Source organism: Micromesistius poutassou (assembly GCF_964030765.1).
Source record: "Micromesistius poutassou genome assembly, chromosome: 8".
In the NCBI taxonomy this organism is placed as follows: domain Eukaryota; kingdom Metazoa; phylum Chordata; class Actinopteri; order Gadiformes; family Gadidae; genus Micromesistius; species Micromesistius poutassou.
In genome coordinates, this window is record NC_140278.1 from 6,239,657 (window position 1) to 6,258,091 (window position 18,435).

At 43.5% G+C, this 18,435-nt stretch overlaps 1 protein-coding gene across 1 annotated transcript; it reads right to left on the bottom strand.

Annotated features, from left to right (window-relative positions):
• Positions 1 to 3,787: 3,787 nt before the first annotated feature.
• Positions 3,788 to 17,270, bottom strand: LOC311351927 (carboxypeptidase Q-like). Its single transcript, XM_084472084.1, has 11 exons — positions 17,086 to 17,270; positions 16,217 to 16,319; positions 15,654 to 15,863; positions 13,766 to 13,882; positions 13,164 to 13,371; positions 12,321 to 12,528; positions 9,214 to 9,325; positions 8,777 to 8,868; positions 7,497 to 7,592; positions 5,597 to 5,702; positions 3,788 to 4,291 (listed from the first exon to the last, which is right to left on the bottom strand). The coding sequence occupies exons 1-11, from the start codon at positions 17,104 to 17,106 to the stop codon at positions 4,131 to 4,133; spliced, it is 1,434 nt and encodes a 477-aa protein (XP_084328210.1). The 5' UTR covers positions 17,107 to 17,270; the 3' UTR covers positions 3,788 to 4,130.
• Between the last annotated feature and the right edge of the window lie 1,165 nt (positions 17,271 to 18,435).

Consider the following 18,435-nt stretch of genomic DNA (forward strand, 5'->3'; position numbering starts at 1 on the left):
CCTGAGGAGCTGAAGCCGCATCCAATACTATTTCCATGGGCTAGAGAATAGGAGAAGTTTGTACTGCCTGGGGAGAGGGAGGGGGAGATAGAGAAAGAGAGAGGGAGAGAGAGAGGGAGAGGTTTATTAGGCCTAGATTCACCATAAGGATAAGTACTAGACTTACACTATACTGACATGCTTGAGGAAGAAGTATATTACACATGTCTGCACAGTATTTTTAAGAATCACTGTAGCCAACCCGTCATGTTGATAATAATTATAATAATAATAGTAGTGATAATATAAATGATGATGTCGCCAGGCAGGCACCAGCAGCCGCAGCGAACAGCAGTATAGAGAGCATCCTAAAATAAAGAACAGTAAGTGAATTGCATGAAGTAATAAGTAATAAGAACTTGCCTAATGGAATAAAAGCAACCAAGTTAAGTCAAAGTAGAAAAATTAAGAATTTCTAAATGCTACCTGTGTGCTGTCAGTCAGACAACCAAAAGCTCTAAATCAACTCCACACCTGTGACTGAGAATTTGATAACTCCAGGTTCCCCACCCATTACTCTCCTGTATAGTCTTTGTTTGGTTGATTAAAGAAAGTTCTTTGGGTGTTTGCTCGAGTGTGCAAATATGCTTGTGTATGCAAACATTTAAATAGACCTTGTGACACACAATAAGGACATCAATTTCGCCTTATGTCGAGATATTTTTTTGCTCATGATGACAACATCTTTCCAGCAAATCATGGCGAGAGTCACAAAATACATTTAGCCAGTGTAGTTGGCCAAACCTGAAGTCTAAAGCCAAAACAGGTTTTTATTGGTATTGGACTCATTCATGACTATAACAACTGACTCGAGAGGAGTCAACGGATTTTCACTGCTGTGGAATGACCTTTTTTCTAGACAACATACAATCTGTTTCTGTTTCAATCTGTTTCTTGAGGGGGGTGGCTTCTACTTGCGTATCTAGTTTGTTTGATCAAAATGCTGGATCCAAATAAGGATCTGAGTAAAGCCTAGGACATGTGTATGACATTTGAAGTAATTTGCACTTGTGGTTCCTGAAGAGATGAGACATCTTGTTTATATTTTTCAAAACCTTCAATGTAGAGGAAAAAAAATCCAAATGTACATTATGGGTCCAATAGGCAAAACAGTACATCCAGACACACTTTGCAGTACAAGACTAATAGAAGACACGCCTATTTTCTGTCCCAGCCAGTCATCAGGGACGCATCATTACACTTGAACAAACATAGTGTTGTTGTAAGAGCTAAACACGAAGCAGAGCGCAGCATTCCTGTAGTGTGATATTGACATAAAGATTCAACTGGCTCTGTAGCATTTTTTGGCAGTAGATGTTTTACATTGACACAGTGGCCACAGCCTGGTAAGCAACTGCTGGTTGATCTGACCCAGTAATGCAACTGTGGGTGAGCTCCCAGACTCTGACGACTGTGATGGATCCTTCTCCTGAGGAGCTGAAGCCGCATCCAATACTATTTCCATGGGCTAGAGAATAGGAGAAGTTTGTACTGCCTGGGGAGAGGGAGGGGGAGAGAGAGACAGAGAGGGAGGCAGAGAGAGAGAGAGAGAGAGGTTTATTAGGCCTAGATTCACCATAAGGAATCTAGGAATCCTAGCCCTATATAGCCCTATAACTTCAAGTATATTCATTACAGAATAGTAATTTAACAACAAGCACACAATGAAACACACGTTGAATTACATAAACAATCTGTGAATCTTGGGGGCTGTGTGTGGCTCAACCCCACCAGTTATACAGATGTGATTGTACATTATAAGTCAATGATTGCCCTTTCAAAAAACAAGGGGCCACAGTTTTCAGGTAAGCTTTTGCATAAGACTATCGAGCATGTTACAGGCTTAGTTCCCTCAGAGCAACAGGGAATTTGACCGGGATGTTCAGGCGATCAAGAACCTACTGCCCGAGAGCTGCAATGACTACAGCCCCTGCAGCTTTTCACTGGCCATCGCTCACACACCACTCTGCCCACATTTGCATTGATGTCGTTGGGATCCATAATTTTTCCACATGACAGCAAGGGAAGGGAAGAAGATTAGAAGATTCTTTATTTGTCATTGAACAAGTAAAAGTACTATACAACAAAATGGGATCCCTGCATTTAACCCATAACTAGTAGGTCTAGGAGCAGTGGGCAGCCACTACAGACTCCAGGTTATCTGCCTAGTGCCTTTGTCAAGGGCACCGGAAGGAGTATAGAGAAGATGTGGATGGGCACTTTGATCAGTGACATTGGGTGACTGCCTTTTCAATCTCTCACCAGGGCCCTGGAGTTCAAATGTGATCTGATAAATTGTGGCTGATAAATCAAAATGGATTAAATCCAAAGAAATGTGGAGTTCAAAACCCTTACACTAAAATGCATAGAAATGTGCTACATCAAATTTGGCTTGTTTGTTAAAAAAATTGGATCATGGTTGAACAATTTCCGTCAATATGCATCCATGTGTAAAGCTATTTTTTTGGACAAGATCTGGCCATGCTATGGGATCCTGACCTGGATCACGAAAATATGGGATTTCCAAATCGGATTGAGGTTAAACGTTTTGAACTAAGTCAGTTATTTTAAAACTACTAGCAACCCAAATGTAGGCCAACAAATAATGGCCTGAGATTACGAAATCTGTAATCAATAAATCTCTTACCCAATCCATGTGCACGTTTCACCAATCTGTTTGCATGCTTATCTGATCTGTAAACATGGATTAGACACACCATAGACATTTTTTTGTATCATGTGACCCCTGGGGGTCTCCGATGTACGGGTCATGGGTCAGATGGAAAAGAAAATGTAACGGTTAAATCTGTGCCCTTGGATTCACAATCATGCCATGAATGTAAACGAATGTGTGTGTTTGGATGGCCCGCTGAATGGTCAATTCGGGGTCACGGATAGTGAATCTGAGGTCAGGGATAGTGAATCCGAGGGCACGGATTTACAACCGTGCATACCAACCATGGCTCCTTCTCTGGGGGGCAGCTGCTGTGAGGCCTCATCGGCAGCTCATTACACTTCAAAGCAGCTTGCCCAATTGTGTACCATTGCATCGGCAAGAAAATATACGGACAGGTCGGCTGGAAATCTGTCTGAACAGTACTGGGCCAGACCGTCTGCAAGGGCAAATAAAATATGAGATGCAGATTAGTCTGGTTTGCAGGCTAGTATTACACAGTAGACGATCTGAAAGGGACCTTCTAAAAGAAAGATAAGGACGATAATTGGCAGGCTTATGTCCAATGTCGGAGAAACTGAAAGAATGCACAATGGACCCAATCGATTTGACATCCTGATTATATTACATCAACTAATCTATGTTCCCGTCAATGTGTACTTCCTTGTTGGGGCTAATTATGCAATAGCCAAACATAAAAGGGAGAATGCTTGTTAACATGTCCTGTAAATAACTAATAATGATTAAAATGATTAATACATAATTAATAATGGCCCTATACGCAACTGCGGTCAAATGTCAGCTTCAAGAGTTAGGCAACTATAACCAATTCGGGCCTTGATTGCTGATCTTGCAAATGGGCCTGATTAAAGCAGTGTACTATCACAGGTGAGTGCGTTCCAATTGCACAAGGTTGCTAAAGTCGAGATTGTTTGACATTCAACACTTTTGCTTGCTTCATGCAGTATCTGAACCAACTATCTCTTGCACCCAAAGCATCTGCTCAATATTGTATATTGTAAGTACAAAGTACCAAACTGAATCATGAAATAAACCAATGTCCAATAATACTTTACAAGTGAACTTTAATATGTACAAAAAGACAACAGCAGGTAATAGGTCCCCAAATAAAACTACACAATTTCTGGACAAAATTATGTTATATAGAAAATCAGACTACAGGTTGAACAATTGTGTGAGAAACAAAATACGTTTTTAATACAGTAATCATGCTTTGGTGTGGTCACCCTTATTAACCAAATAAAAAAGTATTTAGGCTTGACAACTCAAAATCCTTATTAAAAATTAAAACTACCATGGGAATTTAATACGATTCAAAAGCTAATTATCAGCCAGTAATAATTATTCCATAGGCTCGTTGACTGATGGCCAGCATGGCCTGTCCCGTTGTGATTGGCTATCTGGGGAGCATGTCCTGCAGATCTGCAACCACGTAGGCCACCACGGCCCACAATGCCGAGCAGCGGTCCATGTCGTCAGGGCTCTGGACGCTCATGGTGTCTCCCTCCGAGTGGTGGAACCAAAAGTACCGGTCATCCTGTACGTGGAGACTCGCACCTGGATCACACACACACACACACACACACACACACACACACACACACACACACACACACACACACACACACACACACACACACACACACACACACACACACACACACACACACACACACACACACACACACATAGCTTAAGGGGAGTGACAGCACACTGGAACAATTGTTGGTGTTTGCTGCCATCTAAAGGTTAAATGTATTAGACTGAGTACCCTCTGATGTCTCTGTGAATCAATTGTCAGCAAGACGTACTTTTCCATTTCATCTGGGTGGATGTTGGGAAAACATTAACCCAAGTATACACAAGTCTTAAGTGTACGTATTAGACCCCCAAAATGAACAGACATGTCAACGCGTTAATACAAACATAAAACACTATTCTGCTCTGTATATCATGTTCCATTTACAGTATCTGTTCTTACTCCGTGTATACAACATAGTATATTGGTATATATATATATAACAGGACCAAGCCTTCTGGTGGGGCAAGGGATTGGGGGAAGGCTCGCGTGCAGGTGGGGGATTGCGGCGTATTGAAGTGTGGGACAAAAGTTGAACTTCAGTTCACTTTTATTATTAGACCAATTAGACCACACAGCAGCGCTTGTTCGGCCATGTGATTGGACAATCGACATTCTGTGAATACTGGCGACCATATGGACTCATTTCATTTTCTGGTTCTAAGGACTCAAACACCGTGGTAAACTCCCACAAGCAGAGACGAGAGTGGATGCGGGGCGATGCCACCCTCTGGTGGGGCCAGCCGGTCACAGTCACTGCAAAACCCTATTTTCCTAGCCTGGCTATTGCCAGACCAAGCTCAATCGTAGATTGCAGGTTGGTCTGGGGAAGCTGCTGTCATTTTCTTCAGCACTTCAGAGGCGTGATCAACGGGCGATGTTAAATTGACTCTGTACGCAATTGGCTGCTTGCCGTCGCTTCCCTGTCGTCATTGTGTTAAACCAGCCAAAAGCGCGCCCGGGGGAAAAGCCAGCTTGATGATTGGCTCCCGCAAAAACGTATCGAAACTAGAAAGAAATGTATTGCTCTTCTCCAGACCCTTCTGCAGGGCGAACTCAAATCGCGGGCAGAATGGGCGGGGCTACCCAGTCTACTATTTTCCCTCACCCTGGTTTCTCATTACACACGAGAAATGTAATGAAGAATTTCGACCCGTTCCGTTTAGGAGTTCAGCAATTTTGAATGTGCTCAGCAACATTCTATAGTATCGTTTTATCGAAACATTAACAGTTAAGAAACATGGAGGGGAAGGCAGGCGGAAACATGTTTTCAGGTGACAGACCTGGCACCCCAGCCTGCATCCAAGGTCCGATGTCGGTGCCTTCTCCGTGGGGCTCCAGCCGCGTCGTATTGATGGGGGCCAAGAGCTGCACCACCTCCTGCATCACCTGCCAGCACACGCACACACACACACACACACACACACTTCTAGTATCTGCTACAGCAAGGATCAAGAATTTACAGGGATTTTTCATTCATTCATTTTTCATATTGTGTCAATTGTCCTATGTCACCGATATTCTCTTTTGCTTGGCTAAAGTGGTCTTATTCGATGTTGTGAATGAGTGCCTTCACTGCTAAAGCTTTTTTAATTTTTTTGCTATTTATCAGGTTCCAAACTTAAGCAGGTTTGTATATCACAAAGCCAATTCAAATGTGTTCAAAGCACTACAATTGTTACGATTACATATGCGGATAGCCTCTTATTCTCTGACGAGCTCTCCATCAGGACGACCCTCATATCTGCCTTCAGGATCCATGCTCTCCTGAACGTGCTCTATATGTAAACACAAGACATTTAAACACTAGAGCACTGTTTAAAAAAAAACGAAGGGAACACATAATCATAACAATATAACTCCAAGTCAATCACACTTCCGGGATATCAACCTGTCCAGTTAAGAAGCAACACTGATTCAGAATCAATTTAACCTGCTGTTCTGCAAATGGAACAGACAAGAGTTGGAGATGAGAGGCAATTAGCAAGACAACCCCTATAAAGTAATAGTTCTGCAGGTGGTGGCCACAGACCATTTCCCTGACCTCATCTTTTCTGGCTGATTTTTGCCAGAGCCCACAGCTCTAGTGGTAGCATGAGGCGGTGTCTGCAACCCACAGAAGTTGCTCAGGTAGTGCAAGTGTCTCCCAGCACAGTGTCAAGAGCATGGAGGAGTTACCTGGAGACAGGCCAGTACACCAGGAGACGTGGAGGGGGCCGTTGGAGGACAACAACCCAGCAGCAGGACCGCTCTCTGCTCCTTTGTGCAAGGAGGAACAGGAGGAGCACTGCCAGAGCCCTACAGAATGACCTCCAGCAGGCCACTTATGTGCATGCTTCTGCTCAAACTGTCAGAAACCGACTCCATAAGAGTGGTATGAGGGCCTGACGTCCACAAGTGTGGCCTGTGCTCACAGCCCAACACCATGCAACCCGATTTGCATTTGCCAGAGAACACCAGGATTGGCAGAGTCACCATTGGTGCCCTGTGCTCTTCAAGGATGGAAAGCAGGTTCACACTGAGCACATGTGACAGACGTGACACCACGGCGAGTCTGGAGACGCCGCGGAGAACGTTCTGCTGCCTGCAACGTCCTCCAGCATGAGCGGTTTGGCGGTGGGTCAGTGATGGTCTGGGGAGGCATATCCTTGGAGGGCCGCACAGACCCCCATGTGCTATCCAGAGGTACCGTGATTGCACTTAGGTACCGGGATGAGATCCTCAGACCCATTTTCAGACCATATGCTGGTGCAGTGGGCCATGGGTTCTTTGTGATGCATGACAATGCTCGGCCTCATGTGGCGAGAGTGGCCAGAGTGTGTCAGCAGTTCCAGCATAAAGATTTTCAACTGTAATATTTCATTAGGACTTGTTTAAGTGTTAAGTGCGGTGTAGTTAATATGTATACACCATAAGACCTTAATAATCAAATAATTTGTTTAATATTTGGTTATTAATTGAACTGTTGCATTCAGTCACCTCTAATAATCAATCAATTCCTTTGTTCAGTACATAATCTGTCGCTAACTAACAGTTACGTTTGTCATGATTTCCAAGATGTGCAGTGCAGGATTCTCATGTCTGCAACAGCCAATACTGGATTTGACTCCAGGTTTTGTCTGGATTGTAAGGGCCCCATTGCGTTAACGACGTGTGATGGCATCAGAGGATCCCCTCTCCTACCTTCTGAGCTGCTGGGCTGCCGGTAAACTGCAGGGCCACTGGAGCGAAGGTCCCCAAGTCGGACTCCATCACCAGGTCATAGTTGGAGATGTTCGCCTGTCACACGAGGGCCAGGCAGGAGAGAGAGGGACGGAGGGGAGGTCACCAGTTAGAGCCAAGCACAATGTGAGATATAAAGAGAATGCATGTCAAATCAGACTCTTTTTAATTTTTTTACTATGACTAACATGCCAGTTCAAGGGTATCTTTCAGTGTAAGACGAATACCAATATCTGATTTTGAGTAATATAATTGCAAAACAAACCGGCCAAGGCGGTCAGGAACACCAAAATATATGCTAATTAGCTTCAGTCGAACCCTAACCCGCTGGTAAATTGAGACAAAACCAATTCATGCGGCCGAGAGTGAGTAAAAAAATGAATAAGTAAACAAAACATTACTCCACCTAGCTTCCCTGTGGTATATGCTCTGTGTGGTATATGCTCTGTGTGGTATATGCTCTGTGTGGTATATGCTCTTTGTGGTATATGCTCTGTGTGGTATATGCTCTGTGTGGTATATGCTCTGTGTGGTATATGCTCTTTGTGGTATATGCTCTGTGTGGTATATGCTCTGTGTGGTATATGCTCTGTGTGGTATATGCTCTTTGTGGTATATGCTCTGTGTGGTATATGCTCTGTGTGGTATATGCTCTGTGTGGTATATGCTCTTTGTGGTATATGCTCTGTGTGGTATATGCTCTGTGTGGTATATGCTCTTTGTGGTATATGCTCTGTGTGGTATATGCTCTGTGTGGTATATGCTCTGTGTGGTATATGCTCTTTGTGGTATATGCTCTGTGTGGTATATGCTCTGTGTGGTATATGCTCTGTGTGGTATATGCTCTTTGTGGTATATGCTCTGTGTGGTATATGCTCTGTGTGGTATATGCTCTTTGTGGTATATGCTCTGTGTGGTATATGCTCTTTGTGGAACTGCGAAGAAGGAGCAGTTACAGTTAAACATGCGGTAACACACTAATCTACGGCTATTCCACACCCTTTTATTAAGTCAGAGATCACAAAGATCTGGAGTCTGTGATTGGTTTACATCCCGAGATGGAAAACAATCCGATATCAGTTCATAACGTCCGCCACGTCCCCCCCGATTCAAGTCTAACAAGGGTAACTTCAGAAGAGTAGGTGTGTGGTGGAGGAGAATAGCAGCGAGGGCGACAGTGACTGAGCCCCAGTGTGTGTGCATGTGTGCAGGTATATCCAGCAGACACACCAACAGAGTACCTTGTGTCGCTCGTAGTACTGCTGAGCCCCGACCCCTCCTTGCTCCTCGGCGGTCCACAGCACGGCTCTCATGGTCCTGCGTGGCCGCAGGCCTGGACACACAGCGGCATGGCATTCACATCAACTGATTAAAAGTCGTTGCATTTTGAATAATTTCATTTGTTAGCCATTTGTCTTGTCAATCTTTGTAACAAATTAACATTAACATTATTAACATTAATGTAACATTAACAGTGCATCACTATGCTAGTTCCTTTGGCACTCTGGGGAATCCATACAGAATGAATTAGTCGATGGTGTGTGTGTGTGTGTGTGTGTGTGTGTGTGTGTGTGTGTGTGTGTGTGCTTAAGCCCCCTAGCAGCTGTCCAATAGACTAGGGTCCAAAAATCTGTTTTCCCACTTCTGTGCAGTTGTTGTTGTTCCCGTCCTCACTTGCCTAGGTCCTTGATGATGGACAGGGCCTCCCAGGAAATGATGGCTCCTCCCCCATCGTCCATGGCCCCCTGGCCGACGTCCCAACTGTCCAAGTGACCACTGAGCAGGACTACCTGGCCGGTTGAATGAATCGGCGTTAAAAATGACAGCTAAGTAGGATACTTTCTACAAAAACTCAATACAATCATCACTTTAGAATGGGTCACCAAACACTTATTGGACAAAACTCTCTCTCTGTTTACTCCTGAAGACGAGTGAGAAACTGCCCCAACCACCAACCGAAACGTCTACCGGATATTGGTTTTGTGGTGCAGCTTTTAAGACGCTGCAATAGGCGAAACCCGTATCTTGGAGCCGTTTGGCATTCAACTATTTATCTTGCTAGTCACTACAGTGTAACCAAAGTCCACTGAGGAATTGAACGGTTAAACACATTTGAACTCAAAGAGACAACCAAAAAGATAAATACTGAAGAAGAGTTCAGACGTAGAGCATGCAGCAACACAAATCCTTCAAAGGGGACGGAGCAGCTTGATACAGGGCCCATTGAGACAGGCTCTGGGTATTGTCAAGAGTCTGGCAAGTTTCAGTTTTCCACTTCACAGTGAAGAGGACATTCATAACAGAACAAGCCCAGAGGGAGGATCCTCCCTCACAGGGTAGACATTACATTTTACACACACTAACACATTTAAATATTCCCCCTCTCGACCCAAACTGTTGCACTGAGGTTTATTATCGATTAATACAGAAGTAAACACGGCCAGATCCATGGATAACATCTCTTTGTGAGGGTCATCCAGACTGACAAGTATCCAGACAGTGTTTTGAAATTGAACACTCACCACCAGAACCCTCACGTTACTACCATGATTCATGGCACATTTCCATGAGCCATATCCGATGACACCTGGTGTCTCTTTTCTCTACTGCCACATATTCTCCCCCCCCCCCCCCACCCCACAGGATGAGTCACTCAGACTTATAAGTGATGTTTCAGCACAGAGGGCTTCTTGTTTCCCTTTTCGGCTGTAAGGGTATTTTATGGATTTTGTGGAACAGCTGACATCAGCGGAACTGCCGTCATAGGAACTTCCAAACAGATCCACGTGAACGTTGCAAAAAATAACTGGAAAACTGAGTTATCAAGTCGTTCGAAAGCTGCCAGAACAAATCACAGAAATAAAAGTGATTCATCCTGATTCGCTCAGACTGTGTGAAAGTGACAAAACCTGCTTGGCAGCAGAAGCAGGCTCCTCGATGAGAAGAGGGAAACATCAGATCACATCGTCGGTTGGAAACTGGTTCATAAATGGGAGGGTTGAACTGTTCACCTGACCCTTGTTAGAATTAAATTTATCTATTTAATCCTATGAGGGTTAGGAGGAGCACCTGGCAGAAGACACTGGATGTGTCAGCTCATTCTGCCCAGGAAGTTAGAGCGGTACATAACTACTGCCGAGCATGAATGACTGAATAAACACACACATTAGAACCGGCATGCCAGTGGGCAGCGACGAGGGGAATGACACAACTTGCTGTGTCAGCGATAAAATATTTTTTGTACCCATAAATGTATAATTGTTAACGTCTGACAACTGGCTAGGGAGTCTGAACAGAAATAAACAGTTTATGTTACCATGACCACAGGGAGTTGCACGGAACCCTTCTCTCTGTCTCTTTCAGAGACGTTTTCTTTGCAGAAGTGTGGTGGAGTATGGTGAGGTTAGATGCCTGGCTTGGGGCTACTCGTTATCTGTACTTTAGGGACGGTTCATCAAACTTGCACACAAAGAAATGGACTCAGGATTGTTTAAGGGTGTAGCAATGACCTCAAATATTAATTTGAGTTATTGATTACCACAATTTATAATAAAATACACATACTATTAAATGAAAGTTAAGTTAAGATGAGTCAAAGTCAAGTGTCATAGCTTCAGATAAAACTACTAGTTTCAGGCTTGCTTAAAACATATCAAAGAAATTCAGCCTTCAAAGATCTGGAGTGGTGATCGAGGTCAATAGTATTGGAAGACTTGGACAACCCTGATATCGGATGATGAGATCACCAGACCATGGAGAGAAAATTCTGCACTGAAGTGACATTCAAGGTTCAAGCCTTCCCTGAACCAAATAAAACATCTTCCTTACTTTTCCTGCAGACTTTCTTGTTGCGTGTGAAATTGTGAAATCAGTCATATAGTGTATCTTGTGAAATCACAGATTGATATATTGTGAAATCACATGACTTGTGTCTCCGGATGCTCCAATGCATTTATTTTGAGGAATCTAGGTTGACTGACCTACAGGCCGAGGGTGATACGTTGAGTCAACAGCATTCCCGTTAGTCCAGCCCAGTTCAACATTACCCACAATCCTTAGCCCCTGTCCATCACTGCCCGGTACCAAGATAAGATAGATTATACTATATCAATCCCAGACGGGGAATTTGGGGGCCGCAGCTGTAGAAGGTAGAAAGAGATAAAAAATAATAAACAACAACTATGAGAGTAAAAAAAAGTTACTTATTTACAATCAAACAGTAATGTTACGATCGTCAGTAAATAAGTAACTTTTTTGACTCTCCTCATTTGTTTTAATTTTTCAATCAACCCTCAACTATATACACTCGGGTGCATTGAAGTTTCCTCAAACTGCGAACCGAGCATTTGCCATAACTAAACTAACTATATATAATAACTAAAGACATCAATCATCGGGTTATCAGGTAGCTGCTAGTGACTAAAGGCTTAATTATGGTTCCATGTCGACGCAACACAAGGGGGTTTACGGCCCTATTACGTCCTTGCGGACCCTCCATGCGTCCACTGCAAGGGCCTGGGCGCTTCCCAAAAATTCTAAACTTGCGTCAAGGCGACGGAGCAGCAAGGGCAGTGATTGGGCTGCTAACTAAAACACGACGCAGAACCAAAACAGGTTCACAACTGCGTCGGAGCGTCTGCCTGGTCATTGCGTTGCGTCGACGTAACGACCACAACTGAGCCATTACACTCATCACTTCATGACATGAACCAGTAGTTCTGTCTTGCCCTTAACAACAGCTACCAGGCGGTGGTACGGCCCGAACCCCCCCCCCCTGCTGGGTACCTGTTCAGGGTGCTGCCAGCCCTTGATCTCCGCCACCGTGTTGAAGGAGTCTGCGTCCGGCAGCGTCTTGGCCCCCATGGTCAGCCGGACCACCACCCGCTGCCCCCTGGCCGCCATGCGGGCCATGAGCTGGGCGTCCTCCACCGTGATGCAGGCCGCCGGGATACGCCGCACCCCCTCCTGGTAGTCCTGCAGGCCTGTGTGGGGGCTTGGCCGGTCGGCCGAAAGACCCCAGTAAAGACGGTGATCGCGGAGATCCCCTTGAACTAGACTCGTTTTCTTACCTCCCTGTGGAGCTCGGTTTTATCACTACCAGGTAAAGCCCCCCCCCGCCCCTCCCCCTTGAGAAAAAGATCATTCAACGGTCAAAGGGAGACATAAAATGGATTACCATATCGCCACTGAGGATACTATTTCAGCTTTGTCTAGACCAGTGGTTCTCAAACTATGTACTGAAAGCTAGACAATAGAAAATCAAGAAAATGGAAAGTTCTTGAAATGTAAGGAGAAAGGAGAATCCGTGAAATAGAAGGCGCATCCAGAAACAGCAAAAGGTGCTAAAATGTATTTGTTTCAGGAAGAATATATTTTAATGGGATTCACTTCTACACGCTCTGACCCTCCCCTGGAGTTGTGCTTCTTTTGTGAGGAGAAATTAGCCTGCAGTTGCATTAAACACAGCCTATACATTTCATTAGACATCAATTATTTATGTTCATTTCATTCTTTTTTTCATCACAAAAATGTTCTGTGCCGGTGAAGGGGGTACTCAGCTGAGAAAATATCTTGGGAGGGGGTACACGAGTAGAGAACCACTGGTCGAGACGATTACATTATTTCTACCTGTTGATGGAGACCGGGGTGACAGAGCGGATCAGCGCGGCCACGGCTCCTAGTTTGGCGGCCTCAGACGCGCCGAACGCCCGGTACGCCACCGTCTCAGCGTAGCTGACGAAGGGCTGGTTGAACACCACGATCCTGCCCGAGACGTTGGCCCCTCGGCTCTTCAGGTCCTCAAAGGAGCTCACGACCACCACCTCCGCCTCGATGCCTGGAGACGGGCCACGTCAGGCAGAGAGAGAGAAGGTACAGAGCTCGTTATACAGTCTCTCAGTGTACCACTGGCTCATAGATTCATTTTATAATGATGAATATAATGATTTTAAAAAATGTCATAGCATCTGTAGCAACGGTCTGATATTCATAGCAGCATTCTGCTATTCTGAAATAACAGACCCCACACTATTCTGAAATAACAGACCATAGAAAACCGTCATAAACAAAACCCTGTAATAGTGTTTGTCAAATGACATCGGTAACGGATGTTTGAGTGAAGCCAGGAGAGACTGTTGTGACCGATTCATCACTAGACAAACGTGGTGCTTTAAGATCTTGAACAAGATGCAACAGCCTCACTAGCGTCTCTATGACTCGATGACCTGTACCTTCAGGGGGGGTCCCCACACTGCTGCCCAGCCCCAGCATGGCCAGCCTCTTGGGCCTCGGCAGAACCATCTCAGCCCCCTCCTCTCCTCTCACCCAGTGAGGGATCTTCACCGGCTCTGCTCGCCAGGAAACAAAAGACAACATTCATAGCCATGGCTATGAACAAAGTCAGCTATTATGTTTTTACAATTGTAGGGTGCAAGTAAAGGCTGTTGGATGATCGATGTATCCATGTGAGAAACTCCTTATTAGGAATGACTGCTTGAGATGCATCATGTGGTTTTCACCATAACAATATAAGCACACTTAGACAAAACATTTAACAAAGAAATATAACAAGATAATTAAAAGAATACCAAAGGAGACAATAAACACACAATCAAAAACAAAGAACAAAAAACAATAATTATCAAATAATAAAAAATATATAACCAGGAGATTATATTCCAAGCAGAGCATGAGAATGTACCATTCATATTGTTAAATTTAGCATGGGAAACGATTAAAAAGGGTCAGTTTGGAGCAGCAATGGGGTGTTTCTGTGCGAACATCATAGGCCATGTTCAAAGTGCAGGTATTATAAATACTAAATTCTTCCTTTCAATCACTCTCCAGACATTGCACATGACCAGAGAACATCATGCTCCATTATATTGACCTTATTAACCCTAACCTAATTTTCTCAAGACATCACAAAGCATGACTTGACCTAGTTTACTATTCCAGTCATGCTGCCTTCATCATCTCATTTGTGGTCTCGACAAAAGTATTCTACTGCCTTCGCAGTCCTCAAACTATCCCAGATAATTCACACACTTTACGTGTGACATATGCCGAAATATGTACATAAACAAGCAATCACTGACACCTCTAAACCACACACACACACAGACACACACAATTGATAAACAGCTAAATAATTCTGTTTCAAAGAATGCTACGTATTAAATTAAATTAAATTATTTTGGTATAACAATTAATCACCATTACAGTCTGAAAGGGCTTAACAGGCCAAATATTTATGACCCCCCCTGACCCAAGAAAAAACTCCCTTAATCAGCAAGGAAGAAATCTTGAGGAGGAACGCAGAGATGGGGATCCCTCCAGGGCAGATTGGTGAGTGCTTAAGTACCTTCTTCTAAAGTATCTCAAGTAGAGGACCCCTGGTGCTCAACCCCTCAACTAAAACACTTCAGTATCACTCCAACCAGTCAACTTTAAAGGGCCCCTATATTACCACCAGGTGTGAGTGTCACCCCCACTTGAGATGTCAACATGTCACAGGGCAGATTTTGAAACGGCTTGTAATGTCCAATCAAACTCACAGCTGGGGGTGAAATAGAGGCTGTGTAACCCTACAACTTTCCATAACTCCAGTCCCTCCATTTCCAAACATCTAATCCTTCCATTGTTAAAGATGGATGATCATGGGGCCTAGCAAGATCATTGATGCTAGCTACCTCACAAGGCTACGTTTTGGCCATCTGTCCCAGATCGTTGCTCTAACCTGACCTGTACTGTAACCCAGCCCTTTGCTGAGCCCACCAGTTCCTGCAATCAGGTTGGAATAGAAATGAAAGCTGAGGATTCTCTTGTTTACCAGAAACTTACCATTCAGGGTCATTCAGTATTTTCCAAAATTTTCCTATTGGACACCCACACACACACACACACACACACACACACACACACATATATATTTATTTCCTCACAAACACATTGCCAGGTGCATCTGTTCATTTGGGAACAGTGTAGTTGCTAGCAAAAATCCAGGTGGTTGACTTAAACGACTTGGAAGGACATACTGAGTCTGGAAATGTCACTGGAGACATCCAGAAACATACACAGTGAGTGAGTGAATGAGTGAGTGATTGTGTGTAGACCTACCTAAATGTACATCCAGGCCATCTTGGCTCATGGCATTGTACATGTATGCGATGGCCAGTTCCAAGTTGTGGGAGCCACTGACTCGGTTGCCGATGGTGTCCGTGAAGTTGGACAGGCGTTCATAAGAGCGCTTCTGGGCGGAACCGGACAACACCATCTTGATGATCTGATTGGCTACATCAGTGTAGCTCGCCACCTCTTTCGCCATGTCTGAACAGAATGACGGCCATCAGGAACATGAAGTACTTCAATGTACTTATGCGTGTATGTATGAATGTATTTATGTATCCAAAGGGACTGCTTTCACATGCATAATCCACCCTCAATTACCAATACAACAGAGCCTGTGTGCTGGTTTCTATCACACTACAACCAGGCCGGTTTTGACGTTTAAAGTCATTTTCAAATTGTATGAAATTGAAAATAGGTAGAAATAGTAGCTGAAATAGTTGAATGGCAGCAACAGCTATGATAGACAATGCTAAGGAGATCTGTACTACAACCATGCCGTTACCGCACAGACCCCCGAGCATATTTCAGAATGCGAGGAAGACTGTGTGTACCTCTCTGCATGGGCACACACCCACAGCCGACCAGCAGCAGTGAACACGTCCAGAACAGAAGGGGGGAAGACTGAAGGTACAGTGGTCGACGCTCCACAGCCATCTATGGAATCACACAGAGAAGAGAGGGCAGGAGGGGTGAGAGAGTGAGGGAGGGAGTGAATTAATGAAAAAGTGGAGGGATGGACAGGCAGGCAGGTGAGTGAAGGGGGTGTTTGGGTGAAGTGAATCAAAAGCTTGAGCAGCCTTGGTTTCTGGTTGTATTGAGGGTGTCTGTCATCATTATAGGCTAAATGAATACAAACAGCAATACCATTATAAGGGTAGGGTTTTGGTTTTGGAAGCTTTGCCAAATTACTACTGTGTGAACCCTAGGTGTGAAAGTCGTATCAATGCCTCGTAAGAAAGCATCAAGATCGGACTTGCAGTTTAAATTATAGAAGCCAAGTATTTTATCAAGTCAACACATTGATGACATGGTAATAACTCTCACAGCCAACACATAACTCAATCAGCACATTAGATTACATTGTACTTTCTTTTCCAATTATGCGGATCAATGTACTGTTGGGAAAAATAGTCTGTCTAGTTACTTGACCAGATAAAATGCCCATCAGTACGAAACTCGAGACCGCAGGCGCAGATCTCATTAGTCTGGACAATACCGCTTCTCTTTCTGTGGATCAGCATTCTCTGTAACTGCACCGCTAACCTACAACTTGCGTCATTGCGTGCATACTGTCTATGTATTGATGACCCGATTCAGAGCCTTTCTTGTCAAGAGGTACTTCATTATAACCGTGTTCAACAACGTCCATGTCAGCCCTGCATGTGACAGGCTACTCTTGATCAGTTCAGATGGGTCTCACCTTGATCTGTTTCAGATGCATCTGCTTTGCTCTCGAGTCAATGTTGCTTTTTGATGGATTGTTTTTAATTCATATGAATCACTTAACATAGATCAGGTATTTGCGAGCCATCAGATCTAGATGTATTAACAATCAAAACATTATAGACATTCTCAAACCATGTTGGTTAGAGCTGCATCACTAGACTGTTGTTTACTTCCGCAATGTGACGTTATTCAGAATTACTGCAGATGATTGGACCGCTGCAGACTTAATAGGAAGATTAAAAGGTATCATTTTATGAGGTCTCAACTCAATTTCTTCTTTCAAATAAAAAACAATAATTCCATGTAGCTTTCAATTTTTTTATTCAAGGTTTGTTTAGAGCAGCAGACCACTGAGTGCAGTTTTACTTGAGATGGTAGAATTTGGGCTGATATAGGACTCCTTTCTGTCCTTTCTGTCTGAATATAAGGTATATACCCATGTAGCCACAACCTTCAGAAAGCTACACATTCCAATTTTGCTCAAATGCTCTGATGTTCTGCCAGCATCAATACAGGAAGCATGTGTTTGCATTGCTTACTGTGTTTGTGTTTGAATGCTAGAAAGTAGGCATATGAAGATACTTTGTGGTTAATCACCATTCAATTACTTGTTGTTGAATTGTTGGACCTACCTTACCCAACCCAGACCTAACCTGATAAAAAATATAGTTTATTGATCAAATCGATTTGGGAAAATGTGACAAGACAAGAATCAACATGCAAGTCCAAACTGATAGAAAAGAGAAAATATGTAACTAAATAGAGTAGGATAAAGCCCACATTTTATTATGATCAGTTTATATTCCATGCAGTAGGCTTACGTCAATCTGTGCTTCTAGTGTCATTGTAGAACCAATACACTGAAATAAGCTTGATTTGTCCGAAATAATTTGCAATCTTATCATTGTAATCAAACACAAATCCAGCACTATGGCAGTAACATCAAATAAAAAGGCAGTTTAATATCAAATTCTCAATTAAAAATAACATAATTTTCCCCAGTTTTCCCCAAGTAAATTATTTTAAATACATGTTTACAGAAGAAAAATCTAAGCAAATTAAATTATTTTTGGTCATTAGCCGTTACATTACTGTCCCAAAATGTCTGTGCTGTATACCTGAACTATTCCAACTGCCTTCGTCTACCTACTCATCCATCTCTACCATGATTCATCATGCGTGTCTCACAAATCTCTATTGGCTTTAATGTTAACCAAAAACACATAATTATTTTAAAAATGTAGCTTTAAAGTTCAACGCTCTCCAGATTTAGAGCACTCAAATGTGTGCCCAAAAATAAGTCATTTTGATAGAATACTGAGCA

Coding starts and splice junctions, on each gene's coding strand:
- LOC311351927 (XM_084472084.1), bottom strand. CDS start 17,106: ATGCATCTGAAACAGATCAAG. Junction 13,372..13,765: donor TGTGGGGACCCCCCCTGAAG/GTACAGGTCATC, acceptor GCCCGTCTCCAG/GCATCGAGGCGGAGGTGGTG. Junction 5,703..7,496: donor GCAGCCCAGCAGCTCAGAAG/GTAGGAGAGGGG, acceptor GTGTGCTGGCAG/GTGATGCAGGAGGTGGTGCA.